This window comes from Gossypium hirsutum, chromosome D02 (assembly GCF_007990345.1).
Source record: "Gossypium hirsutum isolate 1008001.06 chromosome D02, Gossypium_hirsutum_v2.1, whole genome shotgun sequence".
NCBI lineage: Eukaryota > Viridiplantae > Streptophyta > Magnoliopsida > Malvales > Malvaceae > Gossypium > Gossypium hirsutum.
This window is the reverse complement of record NC_053438.1, coordinates 27,314,698-27,335,278: the sequence shown is the minus strand read 5'-3', so window position 1 is coordinate 27,335,278 and position 20,581 is coordinate 27,314,698. Positions and strand designations below refer to the sequence as shown.

The following is a 20,581-nucleotide window of genomic DNA, read 5'->3' as shown; positions in this document are numbered from 1 at the left end:
TCCGTGTGCAAGTACCAGTAGATCTCAAGGTTTCAAGGAGTGAAACAACATCTAGAACTCATCTCTCGACTCAAAAAATATTATATGTTTTTTTTTGTTTTTGGAAATTGGCATGTACCTAAGGTCATGAATTGGTATTATGGTCTATTTTGTATGTTTTGTTTCAAATGGTATGTTCATGATAAAAGCTATTAAATTAAGGGTAAACATGTTTATTTTGTATGTGGATGCTTGGAATTGGGGCATGACTTGTATGTTAAGTGCTGGAGAATGATGCAAATAACTATAATGAGTATGTCATGCTTGTAATCACATATTGCTAAATGTTAGATATGTCAAAAATATTAATTTGATCGTTTAGTAATGTCTATAGTGCGCTAAGTTGAGTGATGCAAAGATTGGGGGAAACTCCCTTCAAAGTCGCAACACTCTATTGGTGTCGCGGGATCGAGCTTTTGTTTCCATAGTTGCTGTAACACCCTATATTCGACTTGATTTATCAAATCTAGATATAGAATGCCACAAAATAAGACACTTAGTAAGATTTTAAAACTGACTAAGACTTTACTGACCATACTTCTCACTTATATACTTTTATTCCAAATTAAAAGATTTTCTAGGAAACGTTTATTAATTACAACTGGTTCCCAAATAGTGGTATAAAACAATAGAACTTAAATATTTATTAACATAGACTCAAAAGTGGCATATAACATTATTCTCTATTTGAAAACCTATTCCCAAAAGTTCTTTTGTACACATAATATTGCAGTTTGATCGACCACTTTGGAGCAATCCTGGCTCGGTCCCTCACAGGTGAACTAGCTCACATCTCAAGACCTGCCACACACAAACAAACGTCCATAAGTTCAATGCAGATTATTGAGTCTAAACCAGTATTACCTTTTAACGTTGATGTTGAAATCCTCGACTTAATATTTTGGTTCCCTTTCAGACTTTGGGTTATACTTTTTGATTTCTGGTTGGCGAATAACTATATGCCAATTCTACACTTATCCACCATATGCACATTTCATCCGAATGGAGGATCTCAAACTTCACACCATATTTTAAATCCTTCTTCATAATCCCTTTGAGGATAGCAGTTGGATACACACATCAAAATGATATTCATCATATTCTACTCTTGACAGATTCTCTTACAGACTCCAGGAATTAACAGAACACCAATTACCTTATAAATTCAAATTAGCCCAAACAACAAACTTACTTAGAAGAATATAGAATTTTAATTCACAAAATAGAATCCCAGATAACTTCCATACAGAACATGAAAATTCCCAAGTATGGCATGCAACTTACACCATCTTTAATTCTATATACACAAAGCTCTTTGTACTGGCGGGTCACTATAGCAGATTCCTCAATCGATCACACTATTTTGAGAACTCATTCACGAAATGCCTCTAAGGCATACCCAGATTTCACCATGCGTCTAACTAATAACTCGTTAGTTAGGCTCGTACCATAGAATTCATCATATAGGTTTTCTAGTTAGCTTGTCGCCAAAGCTATCCATATAAGACCTCGCTTAGGATTTACAAAATTTTCCATACAAGCTTTCCAAATAATTTATCACTCAAGTTTTTTAGATTACAATATCATTAAGGCTTTCCCTGTAATACGCCACAAAGGCTTTTCAGTTATTTTTCCACAAAGGCTTTTCAGGTATCTCGCCACAAAGGCTTTTCAACTAATATGTGTTCATTGTCCTAGTGGACCATCTCTATAGATGCCATGGGGCTCCTCCCTCATGATTTTATACCTTCATGCCTTCTTGGTGCATTATCATATGATGCCATGGTCATGGACTTTCCAGATATTTATTTCGTGATCTACTAGTCTGGTTACCATTATAGCTACCTTATCAAAGACTGCATAATAAATCTCTATTTTTGTTCTATGATCTGCCAGTCCGGTTAGCAATATCGCTACCCTACTAGAGGCATCACAACATATTTTTCACTTCACATTTAAACATATCATAGATTCATCTGTACTGGACTTGTACCACAACAAAAGTCTCTTTTAATTAGACTTTGACCACATACACACATATAACACTAATTACTATCACCCAAACATTCTAGAGATAACGTACCAACTTTTTAACAACAATGACACTGTAACGCCCTAAAATTTGGCCTAGAAGTTTAGACCAAATCCCAAAGGTTACATTAATCACTGAAGTGATCCAAAGTAGTTCTAGTTTAGCCAATTAGAATACAAAATAGTATTGAAGATACGTAAAAAAATAGTCTGAAATAAAATCCTGAAATTTCTAAAATTCAGTTTAATAGCAGGTTGTGAAAACCCAAAACCAAATTTATACCACATTTCCTCTAAAAATTTTTACAGTCTAAAACAATTTACAAATTTAAGTATTTGCAGAATCAGTTTATTAGCCTAACTTAAAACGTATTACTCTGAGACCTCTGGCATACCGAGTCCATCCACAGAAATCGAAAGTACCTGAAAAGGGAAAACTAAGGGGTGAGCTACATGAGCTTAGTGTGAGTTTGAAACATAAGAAACAAAAAAGCTATTACAAAACCAGAATGCAAACATGGAACCAACGTACCAAGCATACGTAACAGTAAAAGCACATCACATCATTATAACATATCTCTCAAACAGAAAGATGCCCGCACAACCAGATGTATGTACGGATGCAAAATGGATGTTCACACCACGAATGAGCTATAAGAAGCTCAACCAACCATGCACACCACATAGGATCTCGAAAGGCCCATCCAACCCTACACACCACGTATGTGGACTAGGCCATTCAGATGATAATATGCAGCAAAGCTGACATATGTGTTGTGCTATGCAATAAACTACTATACAGACATATTGTAGTTGAAATTACCCATATCAGATCAAATTTCCTTCTCTTCACAACAAAAAAACCCCAATTTTATGTTCATGAACAAATGCACATTAGACACTGTCAGTCATACAAATACAGAAGCTCATATTCAGTCGATAACTTACAGAATGCCCATGCGATTTCAGAACACACACCACATACAAACATTCACATGGATACTAAAACTCAAAAGCTCAATCGATCACATTCAGAATCCATAATGTTTATAAATATTTACTAGAACATCATATAACACTTAGTTGAACTATTACATTAAAACTCTAGTTAAGTATAGACGCACAAACCTGAGATAATCAAAGTCTTTACCAACATTACTAAAGCCTAACTGAGGGTCAGAACACACAGAAACTCAAATGTTTCAAAAACAACGCAGAACGAAAAATAGCGAAGCAGGGCCACACGGCCGTGTGCCCCGTCCGTGTGGAAGTGCCTAGATTGTGTAGGGTCAACACGCCCATATCAAAGAGGCACACGCCCGTATAAAATAAGGCACTCAGCCGTGTGATTATGACACATGCTCGAGTGACCCAAGAACATAGCCATCTGGACAGCCTGTGTAACTCTCTATCCATTTGTGCTTAAGTAAGGTGTAGGGTAGATGCGGCCGTGTGAAAGTCTCACAAGCCCGTGTGCCCACGGGACACGGCTGTGTGTCTAGAACACACGCCCGTGTAAAAATCGACTAAAATCTTAAAATTCTCAACTATCGGTCAAACGGTCGTGTGGCCAAGCCGTGTGGCACCAAATTCGTCCCTAAAACCCTAATCCCCCACTTCCACATAGCCGTGTGGATTGCCCACGTGCGGCACATGCCTGTGTGGCCACCCGTGTGGTCACGAATCCACTCCGGAATAGCCTGCATAACGTGCCTTTGATGTCAAAACGACCCTCAACCCTCGTTAACTTAATAATACACCAAAAACACACGGTATTTCAAGCTAAACCGCAACAATCGACACTACGATTTACAATTTTAAGAAACACAACAAATATGTCGAATTACTCAGAATCAAAGTAGAATCTCCATAATGAAAAGGAAGAGTTTCCAAACCCACACCTGAATTCGTGATTAAAGCACCCAGAATTGTTCGACTCGCTCCACCAAGCCGATTCAGAGACCTCAATTACAAACACAACTATTTCTAAGAATTTAATTTAAGAAACACAACCAAATTGAGGCAATTCCTCCATTAAAACAAAAGACAAAACTTACCGAATTTTAGAACAAATCAAGCAGAATACTCGAGAACAAAGCTCTCTTGATAGATGACAAAACGGAAGAAGCAAAAAAAAATCAAAGGAAATTGAAAAAGTCACAGAGAACAAAGTGGAGTAGTGGGGGAAGAACGTGTAGGAAAAAACCATAGAAACTGTTGGATGTTGACATAAAAAATAAAAAAAACTAAAATTAAATAAGTATTTTTAAACTTAAAACAAATTTTAAGATACAAAAATCATTCTTCAAAACACACATGAGGATTCGAACCCAAAACCTAGAGGTACACTAACACACCACCAACCACCAGACCAGCAGGCCCATTCTGACACTAAAATATGACAACAACCCCAATTGTCTGATCTAGCAACTGACCCTACCTAAAAATCTCAAAACTTCTAAACCTAAAATCTAGGGTGTTACAGACACTTATCATGCAACATCGTATTCAAACAGCTATCAATACTCTTCTTTTACATCTATGTAGATATTTTCTCAATGAGACATGCTTATCTACAGAGGCATCAACCATTTATTTGAAATAAAATTATATACAGAAGTCAGTACTAGAAACTCACCGGAAACTCACCTTTACCTCAACTCAGAATGTTTGTTCCAATCATCCTTCTCGATCTAGCAGCAACCACTATTCAAAAGATCATAGAACCTCAATTAAAACCTTATTTACTGATAGGTTACTAATATGTCGTCTATACATGACCCTCATGTAGGGTCTTCCACTCAAAGCATATTGTTCTTACATCTTGTACACATCCCTACTCATTACTGTCTTAACATGCAGAGCTATTGAACTTACCAGGAGGTTGAATCATCTACTAATTTACAAAACCTTAGCTTTATCTTACCAAAGAATAATAAGAGAATGTTTAGAATGAAAAGAAGTAACCAGGATGCAATCAGGAAAGAAAAACCCTCTGAATGTACCCCTTCCCATGTATATATATACTCTCGATCCTTTATAGTGGATTTGACAAGTGGAAATATTATTTGAATTTGTCCCCCGGTTTCCCTACAAAAATTTGAGGAAAACAAAAAAAATTCGACTAGTTTGACGTTGTGGTAGACCAGTCAAGAATAGAGCCAAATCAATCTGGTTAACTCCCAACTAACAAGTCAAGAAGAGAGTCAAACCAATCTGGTTGACTCCCAACTAACCAATCAAGAAGAGAGTCAAACCAATTGAACAGTGTTCATACAAACCATACGTATTTCGTCTTGGCAATGACTCTCTTTTGGCGTGATCTTAAAGATAATTAATTCTTCATATAGTTTTCCCATACACTAAATACACTCTTCGTGTTTCAGCAAAAAACTCTGAGGCGTGTTCTTTCTTCACTTGAAGATATCCTGGACCAACTTCTTAGATACCGAATTGAATTTTGAATAGGTAATTTTATCAAATTAGTGATTAAATAAGGTATTGGGACTAAATCACAAAATCGATAAAATTTTAATTATAAGAAATTTTTAATTAGAAACAAGAAGCAAGGATTAATAGGGAAATCATTCCTTCTTAGCCTATAGTGGGTAGTAGGAACAAAAAAAAACACAATGATTATATTCTAACATTTGTTATCAATAAAATAAATAAATAAAACAAACTAATGCATAATTAATAAAATATGATAATGGAAAGAGAGAAAACATATTTCTCTTTTCATCTTTAACTACTAATAATTGAAGGAGAAGAGGAACAACTTTCGAACTTAGGGATTTCACATTTAGAGCCTCAATTGATTAGTGCAATTAGTCATTTCCTTATAACTTTTATGTTTTCAGAATACCGAGAACTTAATCCAGCTGACTAGTGTGTTATTTTTTAAAACTGTTAAAGTTTATAAATGTTGCCATTGACGAATGCTTGAAGTTTTGATGTTAAAATGTTAGCTTTTAAGCTTAGAAATAAAAAGGATTAATTTGTAAAGTGAAAGTTGAAATTTTTGAAAATAGGGAGTAATGTGTGAATATTTTGAAATTGACATGAAATTTTTGTAATTATGGTTAATAGAGGGCTATTGAAGAATGAAATTGAAATTGAATTGTAAATCAAAGCTCAAATTTGAAAGATATAGTTCATTTCGGTTTTAAGTAGTAAATTGAAAAAAATTCAAAACTTTAGGGAGCATTTTATATATAAAATTGAACTGATACATCCACATAATAGGATGATATAACATTTGTGGAATTGGTAAATTGAATGGAATAATTGTATGGATTGGAAACAATTTGTCTGTTGATTTAACCAAGTAAGTTTATAGGGTAAGGTTATATGTATTTGCAATATATTCTCGAATTTTGAATTTTTTGTGTGGTTATAATTTGAATTGTTTACAATTTGGTACAAAAATGTGTGATAGGGACTGAAACATTAAGTGATGATAAATTAACTGATAAATTGAACATGATTAATTATAATTTGAGATATTTAGTTTAAATTGAACATGATTAATTATAATTTGAGATATTTAGTTAATTGATATTTAATTATGATTGGTTGAATAGTATTGTTATGAATTTGATTAATTATTGAGATATACGATTAAATCGAATAATTCGAAAAATATGTAAGACCTTGTAACTAAATGTGATTTGTATAGAATTTGATGTCATACCATTACTGAATTATTATTTGTAGCAAAAAATGATGCAGGATCATCGGAAAGGAAAAGAAAGGTGGAAATCGACAACGAGTGATGCAAGCTTTCTGTTTTTATTTCTGTACCTCAACTCATTTTAATTTTTGCATATTTCTGTTGTGCTATTTGGTAAGGTATGGAGGTAAGATATGTGAGATTAATTGTATTGAGTTGGTGTGAATATGCTTGAGTATTAAGGTAAAGGACTAAATCGAATAAAATTGGAAATAGTATAATTTGATGGAAGTATGAAATTAACTTCAAATTGAGTTAAATTATGTTATATTACATGATAATTGATGTATTGACAAGGAATGTGAAATGATGGGATGTGAATTGTGATAGTATGTAATAGAACATGTGTCTTGTGGAGTCCCTTGTATTTTGTTAAGTTTAGGATGTTTGATATATATGGTATAAAATTATATGAATTAACTTGAATGGTTGATAATGCTTATATAACCTTGTTGTGGAATGGTGCCATTCAGGCATATTGGTTAGTTGGTTAGGGTTTGTTATATGATATGTTTTAGACAAGTCAAAAAGTTGATAAATGTATATGTTTGGCTTATTTGAAATTTTGGTTTTAGTAATTTGCACAAAAAGAGACATTGTTGCACCACACGAGCTAACACATGGCTGTGTGTATCACATGAACAAGTGACACGATCGTGTGTTTGCTGGTACTTAGAAAGTATTTGTATCACACGATCTCAATTTGTTACATAACCCAACTACACGGTTTTGTGACTTTTGAAGAAATATTACATTTTGGTCCACACAGCTTCAAAGAGTTACACAGCCTAGACACACGGCCGTGTGACCCCTATTTTACATTATTATCTTTAACTTTTAAAAATGTTACCATTTAGTCCTTATTCATGCACGGGTCTATAAAAGAGTTTTGATAAGCTCAACTAAGACTCGAATCTAATTATATATCATAATATTTGATTGCTTATGACAAAAGTGATTATTTTAATGATTTATTTATGATATGATTGATGTGTAAAGTTTGTAAATGTTGTAAACTAGCCCTAGTTAAATTCTGGGTGATACCGAAGTAGACGTAAGCTCATATAAGGCATAAGAAATGTTGTATTTGGTGATTATGAATTGATTTGATTATTAATTGTGTATTTATGAAGTATTCCATATTTATTTGAAATAATCTTGGATGAAGAAGATGACCATGGAAATAAGTTTAGAAGGTGATTTTTTGAGGTGACTTTAGTGATAAAACAAAGCTAGAAGTTGGAATTGTAAATAGATACAATTATGAGATCCATATGCATTAAATTTGTTCTTCCTAGATTTTTCCTCGGCATCATATTACCAAGTCAAGACATCAATAATGCTCATAGATTGACACATGTTAAGCCTTCATACACGGGATGCACACAACTGATCTTATAAGTTGAAGTGTAGACTTTAGGATAAAATATGAGTACTCATTATAAGAACAAATACATTGAACATGACCCTTTATAAGAGTTTCATGTAGTATTTCACTAAAGTGTCTATGAAAATACTTGAACATGTTTGTGGTGTAAATAATCCATAGACTTTTGACACTAACACATCTTATTTGTTGAGTAATACTTTGATTTATCACAAAACGGGTCCATATTAATTAAAGCTTAAGGTAGGTTGCTTTAGGTATGAAAGGCATATTATGGTGGTGGACTAGTCTAAAGAGGACTCATCACCCAAAGTACTATGAGGGAACATATCCTATATACTCTTGACTCATATTAATCATAAGTTATTGGCCAAGGCAATTGGTTTAGGTTAATTGAAGGAGTTGCAAGACTAACAGGGATAAACAAAGGTACACTTTGTGGCATGCCTTTTAGCTTAACCGAGATATTTTAACAGATGGATCAAATTACACATAAGTACCCTACACTGAAAGGTTTTATTGAAAATTATTTTTAACTCTTTCAAAAGTTGCCAATCATGAAGGCTTGCTAGATCTCACTCATGATCTACGAATATAATTATTTCTTAATTGGAATGGACTATTTTTGTTTCCAACACAATTTGAAGCCTCTATCATCCTCTAGGGTTTCTCTTTACCATAAAACTTTGAGAAAATATACCTAAGTTCCTTCATCTTAGAGGAGTTTGACGGATTCGTATTGACCGTCCACCCTCACGCCCTAAACACTCTCAAGGTTCCTTACCACAAGAAGCTCTTCATGTGATACTATGGATACCAACAGTTCTTTCCCCCTTGAATAGCACAGGTCAACTTAGGGTCCCCCTTGTAGCTCTCTCAATAACAAGAACACCACCCTCTTAAGGTCTCCTTCGACTTATCTCCAATTAACCCCGGAGTTATACCTCTAGAAGGTCAAGAGAAGTTCAAGAAATCCATAAACCAATTACATGGTCCTTCAACGCCCCCTCATGGCCTCAACCAATACTATGTCCCAAGATAACCTCAACTTCTCTTCCTTTCTTAACAGTAACTCCGTTCATCATCTCCTCCATCTAGGAATCCCATCATTTCTCGCAATTGTATATGGATGCTCTCCTCGTTGTAGTTCGAGAAAATTACCACCCTTAACAATTTATTACAAATGGAGTACAATGGTATGGAATTTTAGTATAAATAATTAATAATAATTTAATTTAATACATGAAACATAAAAAGAAAAATTAAATTATTTAGTAAAAGTCATTTATCATGAGCAAAATTAATTTTGTTGACCATTTGGTCGTAGATTTGACATAAATTTATATCATGAAAAAATTAAATTCTATATGATTGAAGATAAATGTGTCAACAAATTAACACGAATGACCCATGAGATAAAAATAAATTAAATCTAAAATAATTAGAAATCCAAACTAAACTAATCATATTTCAAACCCAAATAAATCTAATTTAAATCAAACTTAAATTAACATTAATTCGAATTTGAATTTACCGGACTAAAAATAACCAAATTTTCTTTAACCGAAAGATAACTTAAACATAATCCATTAACTATAAATCATCCCACTAAAATTGACTTTTGTTTCATCCTCTTCAGATGAAATGTCTAATGTTTTACTTGGGAACTATCGGATTATTGCGAGCACGTATCCAACATACTATCCAAACATGGATATAATATTCCAAATACATGAAATATATATTTCATGTTATAATATGTGACACATTACTGTTGAAATATGTGAAACCCATATATTTTGGGATATATTTTAAAGTTATTTAGGTAGATAAATATTAGAATAAATCATTTGAGATATTCTAAGAATATTTTATTTTATCTTTTAGTATTTTATTAGAATAAGAGAATTATTTTCCTTATCTTTTAGTAGTTTATTAGAATAAGGGAATTATTTTCCCAATTAGGTTATGACTCTTTTCTCTATTTAAATTCTCTCTTGAAAACTTTCATGGTATTAGAGCTAAGTTATCTCTAGTAGCATCATGGTTAAAACAGGCTTCGTTGGAGATAAGAGATCCAGCAATCAAATAGAGGAAGAAAGTTTTACTGTTGAAACAACTAATGAAAAATATGAGGGCCAAAGTTCTCTAGAAGGGTCTCTATTCACTAAGGAACAACTAGAGAATCTACACAAGCTTTTTCAATCACCACAATTTCGGATGAATTCTTATCTTCCTAACTCATCCAATAATATTTTTTATGATTAACACAACAATTTATGATTAACATAGAAATTAATGATGTTAATGTTGTTAATGAAAAGGAGTATGAAGGTGTAGAGTCTGATCATGAGAATAAATAATAAACAAAGGATTTACTTGTTTACTCAAAAAGAAATCGAAATCAAGAAAGTGGAATTCACCAGATTCATCACCAAGAATCTGACCCACAAGATCTTGTCAAAAGTCCAAGTAAAGCTCATAATCCAACTAATGAATTTTTTTATTTATATATTCCAATTACTAAAGGAAAAGGTGTTAGAAATGTTGTCAAATATCCCATGTCTAACTTTGTGTCCTATAAAGCCTTGCCTTCGACATTCTCAACGTTTGTTCCGTGTTTTGATATTGTGAAAACATCCAAAAATGTGAAAGATGTTTTACAAGTTCCTAAGTGGAATGAGGCTATTTTAGAGGAGATGCGTGCTCTTGAAAAAATAGGTACATGGGAAACAGTAAAATTACCTGTAGGGAAGAAAGCTGTGGGCTGTAAATGGGTGTTCACAACCAAATTCAAACCAGATGGATCTTTAGATAGATACAAAGCCAGACTGGTGGCTAAAGGGTACACTCAAACATACGGGATAGATTATCTTGAAACATTTGCTCCAGTAGCCAAATTAAATTATGTTAGAGTTCTTTTATCAATTGCTGCTAATCTTGATTGGTCCTTACAGCAGCTAGATGTGAAGAATGCTTTCCTAAATGGGAAACTTGAAGAATTTGCATGGATCCTCCTTCAGGTTTTGAAGAAAAATTTAGAACTCGAGTATGTAAGCTCAGGAAATCTTTGTATGGTCTAAAGTAGTCTCCTCGAGCTTGGTTTGAATGGTTCACTCAAGTTGTTAAAAAACAAGGTTACTCACAAGGGCAAGTTGATCACACAATGTTCTATCGACACTCACAAAGAGGTAGAATAACAGTTATTATAGTTTATGTCGATGATATCACTCTTACAGGAGATGATGTAGATGAAATAAGGCATCTCAAAGAGCATCTAGCATTGGAGTTTGAGATCAAAGACTTGGGTCCTTTTAAATACTTTCTTGGAATGGAAGTTGCTCGATCAAATAAGGGTCTTCTGGTCTCTTAGAAAAAATATGTGATTGATCTTTTAAAAGAGACTGGGATGAGTGGTTGTCGCCCAGCTGACACACCAATTGATCCAAATGTAAAATTGCACTCCCCAATGGAGGAACATGAAGAAGCAGTGTTTCGGATTCTGAGATACTTGAAGAGTTTACCTAAAAAAGGCTTATTCTTCAAGAAATCCGAACAAAGAGGAATTGAAGCTTATACAGATGCAGACTGGGCATGCTCAATAATAGATAGAAGATCTACATTAGGATACTGTACATTTGTTTGGGGAAACCTTGTGACTTGGCGAAGTAAAAAACAAAATGTTGTAACAAGAGGTAGAACAGAAGTTGAGTTTAGATCACTGGCTCAAGGAATTTGTGAAATGATGTGGTTAAAAAGAATTATGAAAGAGCTGAGAAAACCAATAACTTCACCAATAAAGTTGTACTGTGATAGGAAAGCTGCCATTAGTATTGCTCACAATCCAGTCCAGCATGACAGAACTAAACATGTTGAGATTGATAGACACTTTATCAAGGAGAAGATTGAAGAAGGCCAAGTGTGCATGCCGTTTGTTCCTTCAAAACAACAGATTGCTGACATACTCACCAAATGGCTCTCTAAGACAAGCTTTGATTTTCTTGTAAGCAAGTTGGGCATGATTCATATATATGCACCAACTTGATGGAGAGTGTTAAAATATGTGAAACTCATATATTTTGGGATATATTTTAAAGTTATTTAGGTAGATAAATCTTATAATAAATCATTTGAGATACTCTAAGAATATTTTATTTTATCTTTTAGTAGTTTGTTAGAATAAGGGAATTATTTTCCCAATTAGGTTATGACTCTTTTCTCTATTTAAATTCAGTTGCTTAGTTAATAAAATATAGAACAGTTTTATTAAATGCTCTCTTGAAAACTTTCAATTACGACACCTACTCGAATCCAGTGATTAGCCTTGGCTTGCAACGGCACCTCCATTGGATTGACTATATTTAGACCATTTCCAAAACTAATTACAGAACAAAAAGTTCCCTTCAACAGGCTATTTCTCTCTCCCTAGTTAAATTTCAAGCTTAAATTCGATAATCTATGAAGTCTTATTAAAACCATCAAAATAAAACTAGTTGCAAGGATGAAACAAGGGCAGGTACCTCAACTATGGCTACTCTGTCTCGACGAACCATCGCGTTTTCTCAATTTTGTTAAAATGCATGCCATTGTAACTTTGGTACCCAGGGCAGAGTGCGCACGACATAGGTAGATCACACCCCCAAGAAGAAGCAATGCTTTTGCCAAAAACTTCTTTGATGGTCTTCTTAATAACTTTTTCTTTCTGGATTCGTCATTATAGGCTACTGATGTAGGGACTGCTGAAGTAATGTCAGTTCTATAATCTAAATCAGGTGGAACCTATATATGTACACAACAAAGTCATCATAAGTTCTTGAGTTGACCATTTGAATTTTAATTAAAAATATCATGAATTCAATTAAATAAATTATTTTAGTAATAAAAGAAATACATCTATATCATTCGCGTGTGAGTGCCAAACAAGGGTATATCCAAATGTTTTCATGTTTTTTATATATTCAAAAAGTCTTTAGAAGATCATATTCTATATCCATGTCCGGATATATGTTAGAAATTGATGTCACACGCGAATACTTTAAAATAAAAATAAAATTCTAAGCAAGAAAAAACTAGATATAGTCTGAGTCTAGAGGACAAGTCTGTTTGTGTAGACTAATAGAGACTACATTGCTCAAAAATTCAATGGTAGACTCCGATGTGACCAAAAATCAAAATCATCCCCGATGTATACATTTTTATCCAACTTCTAAAAGTAACGCTATGGAGTATGGTCCAGATTAGAAAACCTGTCTCATTTGTTTCCTAGAAACACTAATCTTCAACTCACTTGAAGGAAGCCAAGCTAAAAAGGTTTATGCTTCTAGAGGGCAATAAATCGGTTCCATCTTTAATGAAGTTGAATAAATCCATCTAAATTTCATAAACAGGACTCTTTTGTTTAATATAAAAACGCAGACCTTCTGAATCAGAGTGGCTGCCCAAACAGATGGTGTAGACGGAGGATGGTTGATCGAAGAATAATTGCGTAGTGCATTATCCATCTTACACAAAAAACTCCATGCGCCCTTCGCAAATGCTAGTTTTGCCATTTCCACATTCAGACCAGCATCTTCTTGGTGAAACATTCTGATCTCAGAAGCATCTCTACCAGGTACTGTACACGATAATAACATTAAAGTTTAGTTGTAAATATTCAACAAGAATAAAGATAAATATTTTCAATGCCTTGAGCTCTAGTTTAACGAATTGGCAGGACTCATTCATGAGTCGAAAAAGAGTCCAAAAACAGGAACAGGAACCAACAATTAGTCCTCCTTTATTTTCTTAGTTTTGAATTAGAGGGACAGAGCCTGGCAGCTCGCAAGAACATATTATTCAACTTCTGAATGCAGTTATGAGAAAAACAGCTTTCTAAGCAATTTCACAGCCGCAATTGAAAACCGCCAACTCTTGTTGTCCCTTTCTAAGGGTTCAGAAAATGGAGATTAATAAAACTAACATACAAGAAACTTGCCTTTCCTGATCTGCCAACCGGATCTAAAATATTCCACGCGAACATACTTCTTCTGTCGTGGTGCTGATGGATGTTCACAGTCCTAGTCAAGCATGAGAACAATTAAAAACAACCATGAAGAGATAGCATAGAAATGGACCAATACTATAAACGGCACAAGTATTTGGGGAGAAAATTCCTCTTCTTTTTTCTTCAACAGGATAAAACCCAGGAACCAGTTTTAGAACCCCAGCTATGCCAGAACTCTACCTTTTAAGGTGGGTGGGTGGGTGGACCATGCTTCAGGTTCCCATTTGAAGACCAAAACAGCCTTCTCATTTTCTACTATGATTCTTTCTCTTGGAGAAATGATTGCAAAGGATTTGAGAATCTCATAGTAAACCTTCACATTTTCTACTATAATTTTTCAACTTAATACAGGCCTTTCCTGAAAAGATTGCGTAATGAGATAAAAATATTCCATGTACTTGGTGATTCTATAACCGTTAGCCACAGGACAACTTTTACCCGAATTCAAGGTGAGTATCCAACACATGTTCAATTATTTTTCTACAATATGTGCAAGAGGCGGATACTTTAAGAAAATTAGGCAGTGCAAGAAACAGAACAGTGGAGCGTTAGCATGTAGTAATTGAGGATGGACACCGTTATTATTATTATTTGCTCATCCGAACTTCTTGTATAAAATAAGTACACCTCTTTCATATTAAAGATACTTCCAATTTTTTCCTTAATCCCTTCCATTTTCACTTTCAAACGTGTAGGAACCGTCACCTACACCGCATATTGGAACTTGGAAGCAGGAAATATGCATATATTAAAATACGCTTAATTTACGATTTATTCCCTTTGAATATATCTACTTTTGGTACATTTTATAATTACTGTTAAAAAAATCTGTTAGGCCACATGTCTTTTTTATTACCGGTGAAAAAGGCGTCACGTGACAATTAGATTTATTTAAAATAAAAAAATTAAATATTAAAAAACATTGTTGACTTTGATCGGTTGTTGATCGACCATTGATCAATATTGACTGTTGTTGACCAAGCGTTGATCGAATGTTGACCAGTAGTGGTCAGGCATTGACCTGCCACATGGCACTGTTAGAAAATATCACGTATTTTTTAATATTATATATATTATATTAATTAAAATGAGAAAAATCATATATAATAATTAAAAAGTTAAATTTAGAAAATTGTAAATATATATAATTATAAATTTTAAAAACTCAAAATAACAATTAAACAATGAAAAATGTTATAAAAATTTAAAAAGTATTTAAATTTTAAGTAATTGCAAAATAACCTTGAAATTTAAATACCATTTTAGACTTTTATAAAAAAGAATTCATTTTAAATTTTTAAAATATTTTTTTACAACTTTTATAATTTTAAATTTTTTTACATTTTTTAATAATATTATAAATTTCAACAAATTTCTTTTTAATTATGGTATTTTTGTAAATTTTGTTTTTATAAAGTTTTTATAATTTATATATTTTTCTAGATAATATATATTTTTCTGATTTTTTATATATTTATTTTCATTTTCATATTTTTGTAATGTGTATATACATTTAATAAAGGAAAATATTTTTTTTTAAATAAAGCTCCCACATGGCACTTTGTGATTGACTATCGGATTTTTTTTAACATCTGTCAAAAAATGGACTCAAGAATATAAAGGAGGCATATTTTAGGTACCAAATTGAGAAGTGATTTTTACTTTAGGTATCGAATTGAAACAAAAAAAATAGTATCAAAATGAGAAAATGAGTATACTTTAAGGACCAAATCTTAAACTAAGCCATTAAAATATGTAATCAAAATTCATTTATTGAGTTTTATTCTATTTAGTACATACGAGGCAGGATTCACTTACACACTCTTTCATATCTTTTCAACAGTTAAATTGACATGAGAAATCTAGTGCTTTTAATAGATGCAATATAGATGTCGAATTGTCTTGCGACTACACGAGCATGACAAGTATTGATACGAGTTTAAGTAGGACGGGAAATGTTTAGCTTAGTTTAAGGTCTTTATTATTTAAGAGTTTTATATTTAATTATTATAAATATATTGTAAATAAAAAATTTTAATTCAAGAGTTTAATTTTCATTTGGAGTTTAAAAGCTAAATTTTAATTGGTTCATTAGGTAGCTTATTCTTTAGTTTATGTATACTCAATCTCGTCAGCACCGGATATTTGAGTTTAGTAAATTTGATCATGAGTTAATCTTTCAAGGTTAAGTGATTTCTCTTGTTTATTTCTCTCATTATCTATGAATATAGTTACAAGTTAAGACGTAATAGGGAGATATCTGATTATCATTATTGCTAGTAACAAGTTAAATTAAAGGTATAGAAAAATAAAATCATTAAATTATCATTATTGCTAATTACAAGTTGATTAGATGTGATGAAGGTAACATATCTGTTATGTTTTTTAAATTAATAACATATTTTCTTGTTTCACTTGAATATTTGGGATTTTCTTAAATCCTAGATTCATTTTATTTTCTTTAATAATTTTTGAAGAAAAAAATGAAAAAAATAGATTTTTTTTTATTCCATGTTTATTACTTTTGAAAATATGCATTCATGAAAACATCACCAAGAGACTTAAAAGTTGCAGTCAAAAAGTAGTTAAGACTCAAATGTTGCAATCAAACAATAATCAAGATTCAATGATGAATCCTTTTGGTAGAGAATGAAACGAATTCAAATAGAACACTAGATATCTAGTTTAGTTTACCCTTTTTATTATTAAGAAATTTATATATATTAGGAGTTTAAAAGTTTTTTATATATATATACAATTTTTAAAATTAACCGAATCTCCTCCCTCAACCCTTAAATAAGAGAATAAAACATTTGACTAAATTTTTAATTGTTTCATTAGCTAATTAAATTTATTTGGACTAGGTTAAACTTTGGCCTATAAACACTTGGCTATGGTAACCATTATATAAATTGTTGATTTGAGTTTAATAAATCTTTCCAAAGGTGAGTGATTCATTTCGTTTATTTCCTCATTATCCATAATTTTAGGTACGAGTTATTTAAGGTTGCGGTAAAAAGTCATCCAATTATCATTGTTGCTAGTCAGAAGTCGACTAGAGAGGGCATAGGATAAAACTGTTTCTTATTGTTATTACTAGTCACAAGTTTATTAGAAGTAGTGTAGGATGAACTATCTTTTTACTTTTATATAAAAAAACATGTTTTCTTAGCCAAGATTTTGTGATTTCTTGTATCTTAGGTTCCACATCAAATATGAGGCAGGTTGTTAGATTCTACTGTTCGGATAGATAGCATAGGAAGTATGAGCAAGCACGGTTATGGATCTTAATTTTTTAGGTCAAGAACCATTCTAGTGACTTCTAACATTTTAACCAAACAATCAAGTCAAATGGTATGAAGCAGCAAGAGAGAGATAAGATAATGCAATAATAAATACCAGAGATGAAAGACTAATTTTAAGTGAGAGTCACCTTGATGAAACAGTACAAAGTTGTATCTTTTCCCTCCCACAATCTCCAAGCCAATATATACTCTCTAGGTGTTAAAAGTGGAAATTTTTTTAATGTGCGACCAATTTCAACTCCACTTGTTGTGTACACCTGCAGTTGCACATGATCAAGAATGGTCTTATCCCACTGCTTTCTATAATCATTATCCATATAGAAGTCCCTCAGAAGCTCCGGGGAGCAACTCTCAAAAACGGCTGTGCTCAGGTATTTCAATGGTCTATCCTGCAAACAACGACGCATTCAGTTTCTAATTTACATCTGAGAAAATTCCAAATATAATATGTTGCTTGGTTTAAAACAAAACTGACAAATAATTCAAGCAATAAGTTAAGTACATAAACATTAGGGAAAAATAGAAATAATTCTACGAAAACTAAAGATCATAAATTAATGAAAGCCAAAGTTGGGAAGTTAAAATATACATGGCCCTAGTTCTACATTAAGGAGAGACTATAAATATGACTATGTTAGATTTGCGTATTCAAGATGTAATGAGCATCATTATTTCACATTATTGTCATTTGAGATTAAGCAAACGAAGCATAGAAACGAACCTTCGATTTGCAGCACTTGGCTTTGTAGGATAGAAAGTTGTTTTTCTTGTCGATTACATTCTCCCAATTTTCGTCCTCATTGCGCTTCTCATCCAAATTATCAATTAAAAACTTCAAATCTGAATCAGACACAACCTCTAGGGTTCTACACGATTTCAAACACAAGCCAAGTTCGAAACATATTAAATTAATATAAAGGGGTAAAAAGACCAAATTAAATGTATTTTTGTGATAAAAAAAATGATTATAGAAACTTCCCAAATTAAAATTGGCTGATAAAAAGCCAAACTGAAAACTTTGAGAATGAGCTAACATAGAACATGGCAAACTGGAAACCCCACAAATATAGAAGCAAAAGAAATCATTAAGTAGTGGAAAACCCAAGTAATAAATAACAAAAAATAGAAAATTCAGAAAATAAAACAGGAAGAAAATAACGTATGGAGAAACTGAAACAAAATTAAGAAACCAACACCAAGGAAAAGAATGTAATTGAGTGAGGAAGAAAACCAGTTTTCATGAAATTAAATGAAACCCAAATTAGATAAAGCATTAAAAACTACCTTGATTGAGAATCTTGATTGGAAATGGGTGAAGAAGCAGAAGGAAGATGAAGAGTAGATGATAATAAAGAAGAAGGAGGAGATGTCCATATTGTAAGGAATTTAACATAAAACTTCTTGGAAAAATGAAAAATGGATATAAAAAGAAGAGCAATTAGAGTAGCTCTTATGTTAATCAGCCACCACATCTCCATTGAAGAAACATCGCCCATCTTACCACCCTCACATCCCCATAGGTTGACGCCCATATCTCTCAAATATTCATTTACGCTAACATTGTTTTAACTCACATTCTTTTCTGTTTTCCCCTCTCGAAGAAAAAAATATATGAAGTTGAAATGTTTGCGGAGAAATTAAGGATGACGAATGATTTTTGGGATCCCAAGGCCAAACTTAATCACATCTGGCGTGAAAGTTTTGTTTTTGTTTTTTTAAATAAAATTCAAACAGTTTATATATATAATAATAATATTTTTACTAAATTTAAAAGTTTATATTTTCTCAGTATTATTATTTGCAGGTGTTTGGATTGATTTTTTCTATTATTCGTGTTCTTAAAGAGTTAGGCTTGACAATTATAATGAGTTATCATCGGGTAGACGAGATCAGAAGATGAAGTCGAACCGAGTAAATCATAAATTATCCTGGTTAAAAAAGTGATGTTGGAGGATAAGCGAATATCAATCAATCAATTAAGGAATATCAATCAATCAATTAAGTTAACTAGAGTTGGGAGGTAATAATTGTTCGAAGTGATGACTAATCTATTCTAGAACTCCAATCTAAAATTAGTTACAAACCTTGAAGCGAGTTAATCTTTTTGATTGGTTTATCAGTTTAATTCATTTGTTTATCTTTTATTATTATTTTATTTATGTTAGTTATTTAGTTTTAATCTTCTTAATCTATTTTATGATCCATCGTAATATAGGAATTAGCTATTACTGCTTAGACTTAGTATTGTAAAAAGTATTTTCATTATTTGCTCTATCTTCCCTTGGGTACAATTCTCGGAATACTCCCGGAATTTCGTTGTACAACTATATTACAATTTGACCAGTACACTTGCGGACATCGACGTTCTCAATTATTATAGTTTTTGTGTTAGATTTATTCTATAAACGATAAATCATTTATAGGCGGTCAGATACGATGTTGTATTATTAAGTTTGAAGTAAGTTGGGAGAAATATTTATCGTTAGCTGAGTTTGCCTATAATAACAGCTACTAGATGAGAATTAAAATGGCACCGTACAAAGATTTATACGGGCATAAATGTAGAACTTCATTATACTGGTCAAGTTGAGTGAAAGACAGATTGCAAGTACGAATTTGATTAGCGAGACAAAGGATAAAGCCAGGGTTATATGGGACAATTTGAAAGCTACCTTAGACCATCATAAATCCTATGCTGATTTGAAAAGAAAATATATTGAATTTCAGTCAGGCAAAAAATTTTTCTTGAGAGGTGAAAGAACCGCGAAACAAATGAGTTCCATTAGTAAAAGTGTTATGGAATCAACATGGAACAAAATAGGCAATGTGGGAGCTAGAAGAAATCATGAAATAATACTAGCCTAACCTATTCTCAGGTAAAAATTTCAAGGATGAAATTTCCTAAGTGGGGAGAGTTGTAACAATCCACTTTTAGTGGTGTCGAAAATACTATTTTTGGAACCCCATTTTTTGTGATTGAGTCAGTAAATATTATTATTTTAATATTTACAAGGTTAGGATACAGTTTAATTAAAGTTTGGTCC

The 20,581-nt window shown here is 32.4% G+C and overlaps 1 protein-coding gene across 4 annotated transcripts; it reads right to left on the bottom strand.

The window, feature by feature from the left end:
- Positions 1–661: 661 nt before the first annotated feature.
- On the bottom strand, positions 662–19,226 carry LOC107910666 (uncharacterized). Of its 4 annotated transcripts, none has more exons than XR_005910309.1 (8): positions 18,822–19,226; positions 18,259–18,403; positions 17,666–17,926; positions 14,164–14,245; positions 13,607–13,803; positions 12,710–12,968; positions 4,720–4,776; positions 2,357–2,493 (listed from the first exon to the last, which is right to left on the bottom strand). XR_005910309.1 is itself a non-coding variant. In XM_041088661.1 (7 exons), the coding sequence occupies exons 1-6, from the start codon at positions 19,067–19,069 to the stop codon at positions 12,711–12,713; spliced, it is 1,191 nt and encodes a 396-aa protein (XP_040944595.1). In that variant the 5' UTR covers positions 19,070–19,226; the 3' UTR covers positions 662–840; position 12,710. The 4 variants fall into 4 exon arrangements, 2 of the variants coding, with proteins under 2 accessions (XP_040944595.1, XP_016694093.1); XR_005910310.1 differs by having other exon boundaries at positions 2,367–2,493; positions 4,709–4,776; XM_041088661.1 differs by lacking the exons at positions 2,357–2,493; positions 4,720–4,776 and adding an exon at positions 662–840.
- Positions 19,227–20,581: the final 1,355 nt, after the last annotated feature.